Below are 18151 nucleotides of genomic sequence, written 5' to 3'. Positions count from 1 at the left end.
ACGGGAAAGTTTAGACAAATGCCAGAAATATCCAATGCAAGAGTATACAAACCATCATAAACTTCTAGCATTGCGAAAATGGAAACGATATATGACTGATCATTGAATAAATATACAACCCAGTATATCTAAGAAGCAAAGATAGAAATGAATCATATCACAGAGCAAGTAAAAAATGAAGATGAGTTTGAAATTTACGATGCATTAAAGACTCAGGTATTATTGTTCAGAAAATATTCTCATTCATGTCCATTACTCGATGGATTATGCCTGTAATGTACAGCCCTAACGCGTGAAAGCAAAACCGTGCCCTGCCGTGACCCCGTGGTTCATGAAACGTCCCAAACGACCAATCAGAAAACAGAAAACGATGCCAAATTACAATTCTTGGCTTTGACTGGCATTCTTGCCAGGCTTGCCCGTCTTCTTGGGGAGTAGGTCTAAACAAAGTTAGATAAAACGTCGGAAAACTAAAGGGTGGAGAAAACATACTCTGGTGGATGTTGGGTAGAACACCACCCTGGGCGATGGTGACGTGGCCGAGAAGCTTGTTCAACTCCTCATCGTTTCGGATGGCGAGTTGTAGATGTCGGGGAATGATACGGGTCTTCTTGTTGTCACGGGCAGCGTTACCAGCCAACTCGAGAATCTCGGCAGCGAGGTACTCGAGGACGGCAGCGAGGTAGACGGGGGCACCGGCACCGACACGCTGGGCGTAGTTACCCTTGCGGAGAAGACGGTGGACACGACCGACAGGGAAAGCCAAACCAGCCTTGGAAGATCGTCTATGAGATAAATATTAGAAAAGATTGCTTAGAAATATTGGTAATTGACGCGTTCGATGAATCAAAAATGCGAGTAAGACGCGTCACACTTGAAAAGGGAGTGGGAAAAACTTACGATTGCGCGTTCTTGGAACCGCTGGCCTTGCCGCCGGACTTGCCGCCTCCAGTCATTTTGATTGATGGTTTGGGGGTTGAAAAGTTGAAAGTTGATAAATGTAGATCGCGAAGGACTGATGCTTCCAAAAGCGTGCGAGGGCGAAGATGAATGCTTTGTTGTTGTGGTTGATAAATGGGTTGATATGGAGAGAGATGGGAAACGGGAGGAAGAAGTTGAGTGGTGGTGGGGGGAGAGCTTGCTTAAGTATTGTTGGTCGCGTCCTGGAAATCAGAATCACTCACTGATCACCACCAAAAAACCTAGTGGATTGTGCGCCTAGTCCGCATTGGGCTGAATTTCGGGGGAGCTGCGGGTTCGGCAGAAAAATAATGCAAGGAAGATTCGCTGGAAAGCACGGGCCTTGCTAAACTTATTTAGGCCCCGAAAATAATAAATCAATTTTATCTACTTATATTTACGCGTACAGCCAGGTATCTTCCCGTGTACCTCCCGAATTAAATCGTTATTTAGACTTTTGTCCAATCATAATCTGCGCTACGAAATGATGCTGCCGATGTTAGATCTTGCAACCTCTGACCACTGTATCCAAATGTAAAAATGCATGCTTACCCCCCAGGAATGCCTTCCCTTAATTTCATCTGATTTTCATGTTCATTTTCAAAATTATTTTTTTCTTGCTCCTCGCAAATCAAAATTCAGTTAGGTAGTGACATGGTGTAAAGTTATCTATTTTGCCTAGTCGTCTCAACCTATTGTTTGTTTTTCAAATCAATTCTGTTATTATTGTTATGGTCGCTTTGACAGCCCAAGGCAACTACCATAGAACTCCCAACTCCTTTAGTTTTTGCTTTCTACCTATCTTAAGTTGTTTTGATCTAATCCGTCACATATTGTTCTGTTTCCCAATTGTCCCTTTATGTATTTGGGCTGGCTGATTTCGATCCTGGTCGCTTCTGTATGAAATTTAAATAATATGTTAGGAGTATCGCATTTTTCTAACTTTTCTGGTGATGTTATCCGATATTTGACTCTATTTTCATCAAAAATTATATGAAAGTTGTAACTTAGTCTAGGTAGGTCTTTCATATTTACATGTATATAGTATTGATATACGCATTTTTCCTTCATTTATAGCTTCAAGATCCATAGTAAAATAAGGCTCCGTGATTGTAGTTGAACCGGATCCGATATCTACGGTGTCTACGGAGTCTCTAAAGGTCCAAGTTGGCCGAAATCTGACGGGCCCGGCCTTTGAATTACGTGAACTCGGAACACTATGGTCACGATTCGGATCTGGTTCTTAGTCGGGAGCTACGGATCTATGGAGACTACCTGACCTCGCCGGATAGTGTGCATGTGACCGATCTCAAGGCGCTGAGCGCCGCGAATCTCATCGGATCTGATAGGATGTAGTTGCTACATAGTGCTATGCGGGTTATGCGAACAGCCAACAGCCGGTACGGAGTTGTGGGGACAAGGAGACGAGGAAATGAATTGCGGCAGATGGATAAAAATTGATAAAAGGTACTTGTGTTGTGTAGCTATGAGAGGTAGATAAAATCCAAAATTCGTAGATATCTAAATTATCTGATTGGTTGGAGCTCATATCAATTCTTTAATCAATTCCTCTTTCGTCATTTGTTTTGGGGAATAGCTTATCCATGTCTGATTCGAAGTACAAACTGCTAGATGGCACTGTTAATATTATGGTATCATGGTCTGTGCATAGAAAACGCGTACCGGCTTCCACCGCGTTTACTGGCGTTACCTTGTAGAAAGTGGGGCAGATAGCCACTAGACACCGCTCCCCAGGGGTGTACTTTCTGGCGTGTACCTCTTTTTTAGCTGCAACATTAGCTGGCACCTTTTTTTACGTTCAACCGCGTTGCACAAGGCAAGATCAATCAGTCCAACCTTACGAGGATCAAATCAGTAATCACGCTAGCGCCCGGGGCCAATACAAAAGGACCTCCCACCCACCACCTTTTCTCCGTCAAACATCTTTTGACTTCTTCTCCATCTCCCATCTCTAACTTCTGCCAGCACAACAAGCATTTGGATTCTTCCAATTTCTACATCTCACTCAACATCCCATTTTACCCAATTTCCGATTTTTTTCATCTCTAATCATCCAACATGCCTCCTAAAGCCGCTGACAAGAAGCCCGCCTCCAAGGCTCCCGCTACTGCCCAGAAGGCGCCCGAGAAGAAGGATGCTGGCAAGAAGACTGCCGCCACTGGCGAGAAGAAGAAGCGCACCAAGGCGCGCAAGGAGACTTACTCTTCTTACATTTACAAGGGTAAGTTGCATCACCAGTTTTCGGTTTTGACGCGACTTGAATGATCCGACGCGTCATAACTGGATATTTCGACCAATTCTATTTCGTCAATCACTAACTGAAATATTAGTCCTCAAGCAGGTCCACCCCGACACCGGTATCTCCAACCGTGCCATGTCTATCCTGAACTCGTTCGTCAACGGTACGTCAAATAATCTACGCGCTTCGACGCGTGGCTAAATTTTAGTCAATTACTAATGTACATTTAGACATCTTCGAGCGAGTTGCAACTGAAGCCTCCAAGCTTGCCGCATACAACAAGAAGTCCACCATCTCATCCCGAGAGATCCAGACCTCAGTCCGCCTGATCCTCCCCGGTGAGCTTGCGAAGCACGCCGTCTCTGAAGGAACCAAGGCGGTCACCAAGTATTCGTCATCCACGAAATAAGTGCTTGGTTTTCTGCGTCTGGTTTCTCTTTTGGGCATGGGACTTTTTTCTGCTTTGGCATCATGAACGAGACTCACTCAGCCAAGGCTTGGTGTTGTGTTTTCATCAAGTCCCTACATACGGGAGTCTCATAATGCGTTACGGATGGTTTGCTTTTATTAAGGGGGCAATGTCTTCGCACAACACGGTCTGGGGTTTGCGGTTGTACAATACTCTTTCCCGATAGGGTTTCGGAATGAATCTGCATATGAACAAACATCCTGAGCTCGTCTTTAATCATCGTGAATAATGCTAATATGAAAGGCCTTGTCCCTATGTCCTTTTATTTTCTGAGATTCGGTGGTCTTGCGATATTTGTACCGGAGCTTATCTGATTAGGTGATGTGCGGGGCAACTCGGGTTGGACTCCGGTGTACTCAAACACGTCCTTGGTTTCCGAATCACGACGCTTGCTCTATTCAATTCGGATTTTACGTTGCAATGTGTTCCCATTACTGTTTTTCGCTCAAGGTGCGCAAGCACGCCGGTTTTCAACCTGTTACTATATTTCTTGTGGAGTGATTAGTTAATATGCGAAATTTAACAAGTTTGCTATTTCACGGATGTCCCTTTCGTTTTAATCTATTCGATTTTCCCGTCTAGTTCGCACTTCGGGTGACGGCTTCGAAGCATTGATTCGTAGTATTATGTAACTAGGAGGTGATGGATTCTTAGTTTTGATCTCGATGTTTCGTGGTTCGAATGCCTAAGCCTTTCGAGCATCCCAATACCTATGTCTAAGGATAGTAGCATACCGTACCTCCTGAGTCGTAATCCCCTATATTGCTCTAATAGTAAATTTACAACTAGCCCGAATCCGCCAGTGAGCGCTACCCCTTTAAGCATCTCCAAGTCCAGCTTTGGATTTCTTGACCACATGTGTAATGGGTACCATAATACCTTTATTCTCCTCACTTCCTAAGGCCATGCCCTTTGACCATCCCATCTTCTCCAGCATCGTTCTGCCCTTGTTCTCTACGCCTAGTTCGACAGCATTTTGTCCAATGACGTCTCCCTCACGGTATGTTAAAGAGCTCTTAAAGCGCGACTTACCACTACCGGCTTCGGCTCGCTTGAGGATTCTAGTTTCATCCACCAATTTGGCATTGGCGTCGACACGTGGGAACCAGGTTTGCTTGACACGGCCAAATGTTCTATCAAAAGTGGCTTGGTCAAATGGGAGTGTGGCCTTGCATCGATAAAAGACTGGGTATCTATCCTTGCCCTTGCCCGCAGATTGCGATTTAATTTTAAACTTGTTGGCTAGAGCGTGGACAGTTTTACGGGTACCTTTGTCAAATGGTGGCAGAATAAGTCTAGATAATATTAGCATTTTTTTGTGCATTGCAAGGTGAATAGCGTTGTCATGACCCACTGTTCTTTAGAACCAAGGAGGAAGGCCTCAAGTTCGTTAGCGAGGTCATCTAATGACATGCCTCCAAGGTATTTAATTCGAAGGTCATTGGGATTGACGTTCTTTCCAAGTAGACCTTGGGATCGTAGTTCCTCGCGTGCTCTCTTCTTCTCCGCCTTCTTAAGGCGGTCCCGCTGGTGGGTTAATCTCATAGCCTCTTCCAACTCAGAGTCTGATAGATTGAACGTTGGTAGCCCCTTCTTGAAGTTGTTAAGACTAGGTCTATGCCAATCCATGAGGTCCAGCTCGTCGAAAGCATCCGCCATGTGCGTTGCACTTGGAAATTGGCCTTGCTTTTGGATTATCTTAGCTTTCTTGGAATCACCCTTCCTCTTACGACGCGGGGCAGCTTGGGACGTCATCCATTCGTCGGATGCTTCTCCATCAAAGAGCAAGACATCATCGCCGCTAATACCCAGCTCTTCTTGCTTAGCGAGCATGCGAGCTATGCGTTCATCCTCTACCTCGAGGTGATGTCGGTGATTTTCTGCGTTGGTTTCGTCTTCCGCATCTTCTGAGCTGTGGCCTGTACCGTCTTCGCTAGAGACTTCGTCGGGAACAGCGTCGCTATCACTGCCGCCAAGATCTCTCAGTATACTAAAACCATAAGACCCGACTCCTAAATGCTGGGCTTCATCGTCTTCTTCCTCCTCCTCCTCCCAATCCTTAATATTAGCCATATAATCTGCAATGATGGCGGCATCCTCATCTGATGTAACGTTCTGATTTACTGTACGCCGCCTTCTACGGGTTGTCAGCTTAGAGCTCATAGATATATAATCATCCTCTTCCACGACGTGCTCCGATTCTGCAGGTTCTGGGTGAATGGTCTCTTCGATAACCTGCTGTAGCTCAAAATCCAATTCGTGGAGTTTCAAAGAACCGACCTCAGCCTCGTCTTGTTTAATTTTTGGAGGGATTGGCTCTCTGCGAGCGCGATCTCTCCCTTTGAATAATATGACTTCCTCACTGGAATCACCGCCATGATCAGATTTGGGATCTACAGAGCGTCTATGACCCTTTGTCGAGTTTTTGTTTGGAACAATAGGAGTATTTAACGTGGAAGATGACTGTGCATTACGAGACGGCACTTCACCAGGCGAAGGCGAAACGTGGCCCTCAGATGGTCGAGTATTTATGATAGGATCCGCAGCAGCCGACACCTGCCCTGGGGTATCTAAGCCTACCTGCGTTTCATTTGAAGTGGTAAGTTGCACGTTAAGATCATTTAGAGGGTCCATGAAACCAGCACTGATAAATGTAACAGGCTTATATCTCAGTTTCGCGTCAGTGCCACGAGCTCCGCGGCGATTAGATGCCGTGTTCCTAGCCTCGTCGGCAAGCGTATAGCCTAAATTGATATCAGATCTAAAATAAAATTCCAAGGAAAGCAAGGGCAATAGAGTAGATACCATGAAGTCGCATGGAGCCGTGAGAGACTGATGATGAATTATTGCCACTATACTCCCCGGATGGATTTCCGAATAGAGGGTTCTTACGACGAGGGAATCTCTGGCCCGTAAACCTAGAGCCTCCACCGCCCCTTTTATTCTTGGCCATAGTAAGGTTTGATAGATGACCTTAACACGGGATGCAATATTAGAGTTAGAAAGTTGTATGAGGTCAAAGTGAGATTTAAAAAATAAAAAAAAGGTCGAGTTAGGTTTGGATGAAAGAAAATGGGCAACTTTCTGATGACGATAATGTGGACCAGAACATAACTGAAACCCAGCGGATGACTCTCAAGTACTTGACACAGAATTGAGTGCCTCCTTATAGCTTGGATAGGACGAAGTAAATACGTGTGTAAAAAGGATACATTTGAGATGTTTAATTTCTAAATGTATTGGATTCGAGACTTCCTACCTAGTCACTGCCACAAACGCAAGTGCCTAATGTTCCCTAAGCCTGCTAAGTAATAATACGTAATTTATTCATAAATCTGGCAGTTATGAGCCTGAATGTTATGTATAGAATACATGTAGGTACAGCGTACCTATCTTCTATAGTACATCGTAGATAACAACTTTATCGATAAGACTCTCCCATGCTCTCGTCACAAGGCACCACTGTTCAATCAGTCAATTCAGTCATTCCGTCAGCCCCTCGCCCCGCTTATCCGTTTATAGATACCTAGGTACACCAGGTCCAACCATCAACCACCAACCACCGCTGCGAGACCGCTAGCAGCAACTGGATACAGTACAAGGCCAGTGACCGGGGCTTGACGGGTGACTTGGCTAGGTAGATAGTCGCTAACTCGGACAGCTTACAACTTCCAAGCTTGAGAAGATACCAGTTTCAACTTCATCATTTTGAAATATTAGCTTCATACCATCTTTTCCATCTCATTAATATTTCTCGTCTTTAACTTCTTTCTTGGGTGAATGGTGGCGCTTCTAACATCCGAAAGCGTAGTGCTGGTCTACAGAGTCCATCCCAGCCGTCATCACCCATCAACCAACTTAATCATAACCTCCCCGTTCCTGGCTTCTTTCCCCTCGTCCATCTAAGCCGTCTTTAGTTGGTCGTCACCAATTTACCAGTTTACAATAATACCCCAACAATCCTAGCGTAGAGTTATATTTTGTGTTATTCCCTTTTCTTTTCAATTGTGGCATTATATTCGCTCTATCTTGTACTAGAGCAGGATAAAGGTTATCATTATTAAAGTATCTTGGTTGTATCTTTGGACTCGTTGAGACCACCGTAACGAGCTCCTACCTACACTACCATTTCTCAACATGGGGTCCACGGTTGATATCGGTAGACGCATTGTGCAATTGTTCTGGGACCCTGAACCGACTAATGATATTATCCGAGACCGACCGGTTTGGTGTCTTGGATCCGCTTACAGGCTCAACAACAGTAACAATAACAATAGCAACAGCAACAACGGCGCTAGTAGCACGAGTAGCAATAGTATCGGTCCGAAGCAAGACGCACCTACGGCTTCTGAACCACCAGCCAAGGATGCTATCCAAGCTCCTTCTAGACTCCCCGAAACCCCTCCCGATTCTACCTCTAGCAGTTTAGACTCATCCCTCGCCTACGACGAAGCGCCTCTAGATGGAGGTTGGCCTCCCGCGTTTCTCGACGATTTCGAATCCAGAATATGGATGACTTATAGGTCCGAGTTCGACCCCATAGCCAAGTCGCAAGACCCCAAGGCTTTCTCCGCCCTATCTTTCTCGATGCGCCTCAAGAGTCAGTTAGGCGACCAGACCGGGTTCGCCTCCGATAGTGGATGGGGGTGTATGATCAGATCCGGCCAGAGCCTGTTGGCGAACGCTATACTAGTACATCGTCTTGGTCGAGGTATGCAAGCTTATTAGAAACGAGACCGAGTCTTTGTACGTTGTTGCTAAGTCGTGTATAGGATGGCGAAGGAGTACGTCGAGTCGGGAAGAGAATAAGATCCTATCCTTGTTTGCCGATGACCCACGAGCACCGTACTCGATACATAATTTCGTACGTCATGGCGCCTCCGCGTGTGGAAAATATCCTGGTGAATGGTTTGGTCCTTCAGCGACCGCGAGGTGTATCCAGTGAGTATCCTGCAAAGATCCAGTAGTGCTAGAACTGCGATAACTAAATACTAGACAGGGCCTTGACAAATACCACTGAACCGGCGTTACGCGTCTATTCTACGGGAGATGGGCCGGATGTCTACGAGGACAACTTCATGAAGATCGCTAAGCCTGATGGCACAACTTTTCATCCGACAGTGATATTAGTGGGTACACGTCTGGGTATTGACAAGATCACACCTGTATATTGGGAAGCTCTTACAGCGTCCTTACAGATGCCGCAGTCAATTGGTATTGCTGGGTAAGTTGTCTTATAGTTCATAAGCTTCTATGTCTAAATAGTCCGCTTCTAACCGATAGCAGTGGACGTCCGTCCTCATCACATTATTTCATCGGCGTCCAGGGCCTCCACTTCTTCTATCTGGATCCGCACTTCACACGACCAGCCTTACCCTATCATGAAGACCCCGACGAGTATATACAGGAAGAAATTGACACCTGCCACACGAGAAAGCTACGACGACTACATGTCAAGGAAATGGATCCAAGCATGCTCATCGGCTTTCTAATCCGTGACGAAGAAGACTGGAAGGACTGGCGGAGAAGCGTCAAACACGTCCAGGGCAAAGCCATCATTCACGTGTCGGACCACGACCCGATCGCGCAGATGGAGGCAACTGGGGGTACTATAATGGATGATGTTAAAACTCTGAGCGATGAAGATGAGGACGACGACACGGCGCTGGTGGAATAAACGATCATCAGGCGCAATATGTTATCGGGTTGGCTAGGAGAATACCACTAGGTAATTGCCAGGCGTTAAGGTGTGGATTATGGAGGATTATGAATAACCATTGGTGGTGTAAATATCTTCAGCACCTACAGCAGTGATTCGGCAAGTCATGGTAGCTAACTACCAAAGTAGCCACTTTCTTCTTTTTTTACTTTGGCGGACAGGTAGGGAAGGAATAGGAATCATGCCAGTAACGTCTCCATTCAAGGGTCATGAGACAGGGGTAGTAGAACGACTCGGTTTGAGGCTAGGGGTCTGGTTGGTAGACACAACCTTTTAGAACGCCTTTGTAGTAAAACATCTACCGTCGCTTTTTGCTGGGCTTAGTCGCAGCTGTCTTGGGTGCCGCGTGACCTGTTTCCTTCAAGTGTTTGAAGAGCTTGGTCCTGGAATCGAATTGGGTATTACAGGCCACGCATTTCTGGTGTAGAAGTTAGAACAAAATATTTGACTTGGTAATATGTGATAGGTAAGGTGTAATAAGGGTAGGAAGCTTACAGAATCGTCCTGTTGCTCTGAAGTAGCTTGGCGCGCAGCCTTCTTTTCTCGTTTAGCTTTGGCCTTGCCTAGCTTCTTGGTAGGCTCGCTGCTTCGAAGCGATATATCTTCTGTTTCTTTTGTGATGTCATCAACTGGATCTTCGCTGCCTTGTAAGGGGTTTAAGGCGGTCGGGTTTCCTGATACGAGGCGTGCTTCTACAGCGCCTCTCGAGGCATACTCGTCGTCTTCGCTCTCGTTTTCCGAGTCTACTCTTGAGCTCGTGAGTTCGGTGTTGGTTTTAGACGGTGCCTTGGCCTGTTCTTCTATATGGGGTGCATCAGAGGTGTTACTCTCATGAGCGTCTATATCTTCGTCTATGTGATCGCTGTCTATCACTGGAATTTCTGAATTTGACGTGGGAATTTTAAGGTTTAGATTTAGATCCGCGTTCTCCTTTTTCATATGCCGTTGTAATTGCTGTACGGCCTTCACGTGCTTTTTGCTCTTCTCGTGGGCTTCGTACTGTTTTTCGCTCTTGAATATCTTGTTGCACACCACGCATTCTATGTGTTCGACTTCGGACTCCTCATCGGTCTCAGAGAAGCTCCCCTCGTGTAATGCATCGTCCCGAGATTGCGCCCATTCGGGAACGGCAAATGGGTCGTTCATTTTCTCCTGGTTTGCAGCTCTCGACCTGGCAGCTTGTGCTGCGGCTGAGTCCCGTAATATCTTCTGCCTATCGGCTTCGGATTGCGTATTCGCTACGTAGCGGGGGTCTCGTTTGCGAACGAACGCAACTAGAGACCGCACCGCGTCGTTGAATTCCCGAGCAGCGTCCTCTCGAAACTTCTTGTTCTCCTTCTCCATAAGGCGGCGAACTCTTCGGTCTGGAGCATCAGAGAGTCGCCATTTATTCTTCCAGGTAAAGCTTAGCTTGGTGGAAAAGTTGGACCACCTGCCATAGAATGCCTTGGCTACGCTATCGCCGTCTTTGGACTCGCCGAAAGGAGGATATTCGACGGGAGTAAATCCATCCCAGTCGGCGGCTGCGTCTTCTGCCTGAGCTATCCTTTCGAAAGTCTCTCGCAAGACACTAAAAAAGCTGTTCGGGGAGTCGTCTAAGGGGACATTCTTGTTGAAACGACCAATCAAATTGAAAATCTCGTCGGCGGTAGTTATGCGAACGTTGTGGTATTCGGGACTCGCTTCGGTCTCGCCAGGGTCATCTCCGCGAAGGATGGCATCGCGATGAGAATCGTACCACGCTCGCTCTTGGGGATCAGATAGAACTTCGTAGGCGGCTTGAACCTCAGCGAATTTTTGCGTAGCGTTCTCGACGTCGCCGTAATTCCTGTCGGGGTGTAGCTCTAGAGCCTTTCTTCTGTACGCCTTCTTGATTCTAACAAGAAAATACGATATTAGTAATTTTTATGTATATTGGTAGTTATCTGCTCACTCGTCATCGCTAGCTTGATGGTCCAGTCCTAATAATTCATAGTAGTCTGTTTTCTTAGGAGCAGCGCTGGCGTCGTTTCCCGCGGGGTCTCTATGAGACGACTGTTGGGCGCCCATAATAAAAATATTGGAAATCTAACTGTGTCTCTCTATATCTTTGTCTATGGTAATTTGCGCTGGATTAGTGTTAATATTAAGTACCTAACATATGAAACCGATATTGCAGTTGGTATTTAGATTATATTCACTTATACCAAAATTTAGGTATGTAAAAAGACGTAAGCAATAAATCGATACTCTATTAAATTTCGTCGTGACTCCCTCAGTCCCTCTATCTTACATAAAGTGGGGTGGATTCACCACATCGATTAGGTACTTGTCATGTTATCCTTATACTTTGTATATCTTTATCCGGTATTAATTTAGACAATAGGTAAAAATAGGTTGTGACAATAAAGCATATACCAAATGAATGCATTTTGATAATAGCTACCTGTTTATCTTTAATTCCTTCTATAGTAGAGACGGGTATGCAGCAAAGTCTAAATTCTTGACCGATTGTCTTCACCGCGGAGTATTGAAAATCCAGAACAGGCCAGACTTGAATAAGCTTACAGAGGCAACCAGTCGCGTGTCTACGCAGGGGCAAACTGCTTAGATCTACTAAGGCTGCAGATACATTGCAGATACATTGCAGATACTTTACATTCTAAGACGAATCAACGCAACCTTAATATCCTACCTAAATTCGTCACCTGCAGCTCTAAGATGGGTTTAAGATGTGTACCTGCAAGAAGGTACCATCAATTAAATAGATACATCGATGTAGGTACCATTATGCAACGGCTGAGTGTGCATCTACCCAAGATGGTGCTAGTGGTAAAACTTCGAACGTTCCTACTTTAGCTACTATAAGAAACTAGGAGCTATTCGCCTCGGTTCTCTAAGTATTAGCAGGAAATGTTCTCCCCTTCTTTTCCTCTCCGTATATAAATACCTACATATCCTAATATACCATCCACGCCTACGTACCTAATACCCCCAACAGGATATATCTATCAGTTTATATATCTAAGCATATTTTATACCCGTCTATATTTTCTTAAATACTAGTCTTATTAGCATTTTGCTCACCGGTTCTTGTGCCCCATATCCTCCACATATCCACCAAATACCTAACCACCATAACTTCCCAATCCCGTTTAATCTTTTAGATTATCTAGTTCGTTAATGAATACGCACCGAGTTTCCTCTACCGGTCCCTAAGTAAACCCTCTCATATACCTCGCACTCAGTAGTTCTCATGAAGTTCGCTCAAGAGTTCAGGAAGGCCCTCCAAAAAGAAGGTAAGCTACTGTCTTTCTTCCCTCTTATACCCTATTGTTAATGATGTTAGGCTTTCCCGAGAAATGGGTCAACTCTGCTGTTCCTTACGGCCAGCTCAAAAAATGTCTCAAAAAGGTTACAAATGAACTTAGGGAACTCGGACTAGATAAGGACACTTTGGCTCAATTGGCTACTAGCCAAAAGGAACCATCTGCAGTGGCCTTTTACTACCACCTGGATGGAAAACTTACCCATTCCAACCATTTTCGTCCGAGGCTCACCTTTTTCATCCATCTCCATGATGGCGTGGCCGTAGACGCAGAATTGACGCCGTCTACGAGAGATTTTTTGAAGAAAGTGGTATCTAAGACAGGAGAAACATCGGTCTCGCCGGCACAGGAATCTAGCAACACATCTCCAGATACTTCAGTTAGACCTACGGATTCTCCTCTTAATGCCGAGCAGGTCTCATTGTCAAAAGAGGAGCCGTTGTCTGTTAAACAGATCGAAGTCCCCTTGGTCTTTGATGGTGAATTCTTTGAAATCCTACAGACCGACGTCTCCAACCTGGACGTACTGCAGCAGGAAGAACAAGATAAATTGGGAAAGGAGATAGCTCTTCTAGGTCAGGATATTAACAAAGCCACGAAACCATCGAAAGGCCGAAGGGCGAGGGGGGACTTGGAAACCTGGCGCAATATCTTCGAGTTATACTTAGACGCCCGGATCTTCTTTTCTACTAGGGAGGACGATCATGGCGCCAGAACAAGCACTCAGGCGATCGAGCAACTCCGGTGGTTCCAAGATCAAGTTTTGTCGAGAAAGCTAATTCACGGCCTCAAGCTTGAGAACAGTCGGCAAGCTTATACAAGGTTTCTCAACATGAACGCTCTTCTCCTGCAAATTCTTAAATTCCAGGAAATCAACAGTTTGGCAGTGACAAAAATACTCAAGAGTAAGTTACATGTATCTAACATATTTATCCATATGCGTCTCCCACCCCCTGCTAATTACTCGCGTAGAATTCGATAAGAGAACTGCGCTGGGCGTTTCACGCGCATTCCCTGTCACTGTTCAATCCAACAAGCTTCTAGCAGGGAGCGTGGCTAAGGACATATGTGCACAAATGTCCAACGATTTAATTTCGGTCGTTCCGCAGCTTGATGACTATCTCTGTCCTATCTGCTTTGCCGTTGCATATTGGCCAGTTCGGCTAGATTGTCAGCACATATTCTGCAGTCGATGTCTCGTGAAGATGTCACGAAAGGGGGAAAGATTTTGTCCCCTTTGCCGAGCTGACGTGATCATGCGAGCTGGATTAGAACATTTCGATAGCGAGCGTGCTGCATTTCTTCGCGAGTACTTTCCGAAGGAAGTCAAAGAAAAAGTCAGAGCCAACGAGCGCGAGCGCAACAAGGAAATATTCGGACCTGACTATTCGGATTCGACTTGTTCTATGATGTGAATTTGGCATTGGTTTTGCATTTGTTTACGGGGAAATTCATAATCTCTATGAGTGCATTAGCCAGGATGCAGCTTAACCTCCCAAGATATCGGCTCACACATTGCTCAGTTGCCACGTTCGGAACAGACGTGGAAACTATAATCACTAATATCGAACTTTGAATCTATTGACTCATATGATGATTGATCTCAGCTCGACATCGGGCGGGTCCCATACGATGTCTTTGAAACTCGTCCACTGTCTCGCTGGAATCTTAAGCTCAGAGCCGTTGGCGCCTCCTGGCAGTCTAGTGTGTTCTTTATTACTGATTAAAAGCATACCCTGCAGGGACTGGCCTTCGACTATGGCCCTGTATCCCGTTTCTTGCTCGACGCCGATAGCTTTTTTGGCTAGCCAGCTTACACAACCATAGAGCATCATCGCATCACTTATAGTTCCGGCCTGGTAGACACCTACTCCCCATGATGCTAGCTGTAAGGGATCGCTAGTTCCAAAAGGAGTAAAAGCGTTCCCAACATTATTTACGCTGATACAGGCAGACATGCCGAGGTCCTTAATCAAGGAAGGCACTTGTAAAGTACCACGCAGCCGCGCTTGCGGCGTGTTCGTTGCTGAAGTCGACCGACCCATCATAAACATGTCGCTAGTAGGCAATCCAACAAAGTGGATTGGGAGCCTGCTTTCAATAATGGTTCTGGCTAGCCGCTCAAGGTCCGAGTTGCTGAGCGTAGTCAGTTGCGTGCAGTGGCCGAGAACCACGGTTTTGGACTTATCAGCTAAACCAAGCCAGTCTTGTTTCTGAAGCAGTTCGATAACTGAAAATGTCAGAGGCTGATTGGAGGGGGAAGGCTGAGACAAATTATAATCTAAGTGGAAGTCCAAATGTAAACCATATCGCACGGCAGTTTTAATAGCCCATTCAATGTTTTGGAGCGATTTCTCTCGCGACTCCTCAACATAAGGGGTTGTTCCAAGGGCTTGGACCGACCTGGCATGATCTTTGAGGAGCGAGGTAACGACGGATCGATTCGCCTCTCCATAGGTGCCAGAGAAAAGGGGATCTTGGGCAAACACACAGATTTGAATCTCCAGCAGATGAGAAAACTCAGACTTGAGTCGAATAGCTGTGATCAACGGCAACGCCCCAGTGACGTGGTCTACCTCTACAAAAGCACGGAGAGATGTAACACCGTACTTGTAGCTTTCTGCTAGAAGCTGGCTACCTCGAAGGTAGAGATCCTCTTCGGAATAACGCTCCTTCGCTTTAGAGGTATTCAATAAAGCCTCTTCAAAGGAGCCAGTTTCAGGTAGAAGATCAGAGTAGTCGGGATAATTCTCGGAAGGGGGATTGCTACAGGTTAATATAAAGGGCTTGTCAAGGTGAATATGTGGGTGACAGAGGGCTGGCAGTAGGACCTTGGGAGGTTCGCTAGCCACATGTTCTGAAGCACGGACTCGACGAACCTTTCCATCTTCGATATCGATGTCTAGCCGGTTCGTGCCTAAGGCCGAATTTTCACTTAGCAGAATCACGTTATTTAATTTCATCTTGTTATACTTTAATATGACGAACCGGACGAGAGATGAGCTGTGGGAGATAGCGTGGTGAACGTCTTTTGTGATGACGTAAGATGGAATATATATAAGATCATTAAATTTGGGGGATATAATTGTTTATAGGAGAGTATACCTAAAGTATAAGATGCAGAGTGATGCAAGGTGTGGTGTAAGTATATATAAGGTACGTTGCCGCGAGGTACCAGTATTGACTAACTACTTAATGTACATGTATGTATGTATAAAATTAGCCAATCACGTATTCCTAATAGATGTACCTAATAGATGCAAGTTTAGTTTAAAATTCTCGTCTCCGATCCCGGAATCCTGCTATATTTTGTACGTGCAGCAATTTAACATGAATTATCCTTGTATATGACTACCTCTTACAACTGCTTACAACCCCCGGTGTTAGTCCCCATAGTTAACCCATTCGTAAATACACATCTTGATGTTGTCACCACTGATAACCTAATAATCTATTAACTGGTCCTATCTACATCCTTTCTGCTATATAATAATAATAATACCAACAAGATAATACCAAAAAAAAAATGCCTTCAATCGAGCTAGGAGACTCGATACCTCCTAACACTGCTCACGTGAGTTTAAACCTCTTTCTATTTCTAAAAACATATTTCTAACTTTCTTTATAGGCCGTAAGCGTTTCACTTCCAACATGGAGGTCAAACATTGGATACGAAGAGGGGGAGCAATGGGTCCTTGGCGTTATGGTTACCGGCTACCCCAGGTTCTTCATTCATAAGAGCATCCAGGCCTTTGGTCGCGACATCGTCGCCAAGCATGGTGCTGCCAATCAGCAGGCCATTCTTTTTCCTACCAAAAAGACGGCAAACCGGTGTCTCGAATTCATTCGAAACAAAGCGCCTGAATCAGTTTTGAAGGACCTCGACATCCTTCACTTGGTATTGGACCCGACTAAGAAGGCCCCGGCTGGACTGCCTGACACACCGTCCATCTCGGCCGTTTTGTGCACTTCTGATTCTTTCCCTTTTGCTAAGCAGTACTGGCAGCACTCCGGTGACGGTGTTTCTAGCCGTCGTGCTGAATTCTACCATGCGTTGTTCAAAGAGAATATGCTGGTACCCGAGGACAAGGCGTCATCATCGCCCCGCCTGTTAAACAAGTTGGGTCGTGGGCCGAAAAGGTATCGACGAACAGCTTCCATTGATGACACTCAAAACGGCTCCAATGGGGCAAACAATAATCGCCAGTATCCCGTCACCCTTGACCCTCCTGCCGACGAGACAACGACAGATGCTCTCGAAAGCTCAAGGTTCCTAGAAGAGCGATACGGGCGAAACCTCGACCTCTCTCTCGTCCCTAATGCCAAGTCAGCCATCAGGCGCCGCATCGCCGGCGTCCTAACTACGGAAATTGACCTAGAAAGTACCGCTACCCTACCCGCCATGGACTCCAACGCCCGCGGCATCTCAAACTTCAAGGAGGACGACATATACCTAGTCCCCTGCGGAATGAGCGCCATCTTCACAACGCACCAGACCCTGCTCAAGGCGCGCGTACCTCAGAAGAGCATCAACTTCGGATTTCCATACGTTGACACCCTCAAGATCCTACAGAAGTTTGGGCCCGGAGCTATTTTCTACGGTCGCGGGTCTAGTGCTGATCTCGATGACCTTGAGAAGCGCCTTGAGGGTGGAGAGAGGTTCCTTGGGCTGTTTTGCGAGTTTCCTGGAAACCCTTTGTTGACTTGCCCCGACCTCGCGCGTATCAGGCGACTTGCCGATACATATGACTTCGCGATTGTTGTTGACGAGACTGTTGGCAACTTTGTGAACGTGAACGTTCTCCCGTTCGCCGACGTAGTCGTCTCTAGCCTAACAAAAATCTTCTCGGGCGACTGCAACGTCATGGGGGGCAGTATCATCCTTAACCCCAACAGCCGGTACTACACCTCCTTGAAACAAGTCATGACCGCCGAGTTCGAGGATACGTACTGGGCCGAAGACGTTATCTTTATGGAGCGCAACAGCCGAGACTTCATCTCGCGGATCGAGCGCGTCAACGCTAACGCCGAAGCCATCTGCACAGTCCTATCCGCGCATCCCTTAGTCACCAATGTCTACTACCCTAAGTACAACGACTCGCGGCCCAACTACGAGGCATGCAAATTACCATCTGGCGGGTACGGCGGCCTACTCTCGTGTACGCTTAAGACGAAGGCGCATGCGATGGCGTTCTACGACGCGCTGGAGACGGCTAAGGGGCCCAGCTTGGGCACGAATTTCACGCTTACATCGCCGTATGTGGTGCTTGCGCATTACCAGGAGTTGGACTGGGCGGCGAGTTTTGGAGTTAATCCGGATTTGCTGAGGGTTAGTGTGGGATTGGAGGAAGATTTGGTAGATATTTTTACTAAGGCTTTGAAAGCAGCGGAGGAGGTGCAGGAGGAGTGAATGAATAGGGGGAGGGATATAGGGT

The 18151-nt window shown here is 46.2% G+C and overlaps 8 protein-coding genes across 8 annotated transcripts; 4 read left to right on the top strand and 4 right to left on the bottom strand.

The window, feature by feature from the left end:
• Positions 1-378: 378 nt before the first annotated feature.
• Positions 379-956, bottom strand: GL218_03203 (Histone H2A; the record flags this gene model as incomplete). Its single annotated transcript, XM_033579753.1, has 3 exons — positions 379-440; positions 493-785; positions 901-956. The coding sequence occupies 3 exons, from the start codon at positions 954-956 to the stop codon at positions 379-381; spliced, it is 411 nt and encodes a 136-aa protein (XP_033436560.1).
• Positions 957-3039: 2083 nt separating this feature from the next.
• GL218_03202 (Histone H2B) lies at positions 3040-3629 on the top strand (the record flags this gene model as incomplete). Its single annotated transcript, XM_033579752.1, has 3 exons — positions 3040-3202; positions 3312-3383; positions 3451-3629. The coding sequence occupies 3 exons, from the start codon at positions 3040-3042 to the stop codon at positions 3627-3629; spliced, it is 414 nt and encodes a 137-aa protein (XP_033436561.1).
• Positions 3630-4506: 877 nt separating this feature from the next.
• Positions 4507-6507, bottom strand: GL218_03201 (Protein SQS1; the record flags this gene model as incomplete). Its single annotated transcript, XM_033579751.1, has 3 exons — positions 4507-4984; positions 5044-6433; positions 6495-6507. The coding sequence occupies 3 exons, from the start codon at positions 6505-6507 to the stop codon at positions 4507-4509; spliced, it is 1881 nt and encodes a 626-aa protein (XP_033436562.1).
• A 1319-nt stretch (positions 6508-7826) lies between these two features.
• On the top strand, positions 7827-9366 carry GL218_03200 (Cysteine protease ATG4; the record flags this gene model as incomplete). The annotated part of the gene is made up of 4 exons (XM_033579750.1): positions 7827-8400; positions 8462-8630; positions 8689-8913; positions 8976-9366. 4 exons carry the CDS (start codon positions 7827-7829, stop codon positions 9364-9366), a joined length of 1359 nt encoding a protein of 452 aa, XP_033436464.1.
• Positions 9367-9706: 340 nt separating this feature from the next.
• GL218_03199 (DnaJ like protein subfamily C member 21) lies at positions 9707-11457 on the bottom strand (the record flags this gene model as incomplete). The annotated part of the gene is made up of 3 exons (XM_033579749.1): positions 9707-9826; positions 9904-11284; positions 11342-11457. 3 exons carry the CDS (start codon positions 11455-11457, stop codon positions 9707-9709), a joined length of 1617 nt encoding a protein of 538 aa, XP_033437145.1.
• Positions 11458-12643: 1186 nt separating this feature from the next.
• On the top strand, positions 12644-14131 carry GL218_03198 (putative RING finger protein C6B12.07c; the record flags this gene model as incomplete). The annotated part of the gene is made up of 3 exons (XM_033579748.1): positions 12644-12686; positions 12737-13621; positions 13689-14131. 3 exons carry the CDS (start codon positions 12644-12646, stop codon positions 14129-14131), a joined length of 1371 nt encoding a protein of 456 aa, XP_033437146.1.
• A 171-nt stretch (positions 14132-14302) lies between these two features.
• GL218_03197 (uncharacterized protein) lies at positions 14303-15679 on the bottom strand (the record flags this gene model as incomplete). The annotated part of the gene is made up of 1 exon (XM_033579747.1): positions 14303-15679. The coding sequence occupies one exon, from the start codon at positions 15677-15679 to the stop codon at positions 14303-14305; it is 1377 nt and encodes a 458-aa protein (XP_033437141.1).
• Positions 15680-16242: 563 nt separating this feature from the next.
• GL218_03196 (Cystathionine gamma-synthase) lies at positions 16243-18126 on the top strand (the record flags this gene model as incomplete). Its single annotated transcript, XM_033579746.1, has 2 exons — positions 16243-16290; positions 16345-18126. The coding sequence occupies 2 exons, from the start codon at positions 16243-16245 to the stop codon at positions 18124-18126; spliced, it is 1830 nt and encodes a 609-aa protein (XP_033437142.1).
• Positions 18127-18151: the final 25 nt, after the last annotated feature.

The sequence above is a fragment of the Daldinia childiae genome, assembly GCF_008694065.1.
Source record: "Daldinia childiae strain JS-1345 chromosome Unknown Scaffold3, whole genome shotgun sequence".
NCBI classification, from domain to species: Eukaryota; Fungi; Ascomycota; class Sordariomycetes; order Xylariales; family Hypoxylaceae; genus Daldinia; species Daldinia childiae.
Note: the sequence above shows the minus strand (reverse complement) of the source record. Positions and strands in the feature narration are given on the sequence as shown.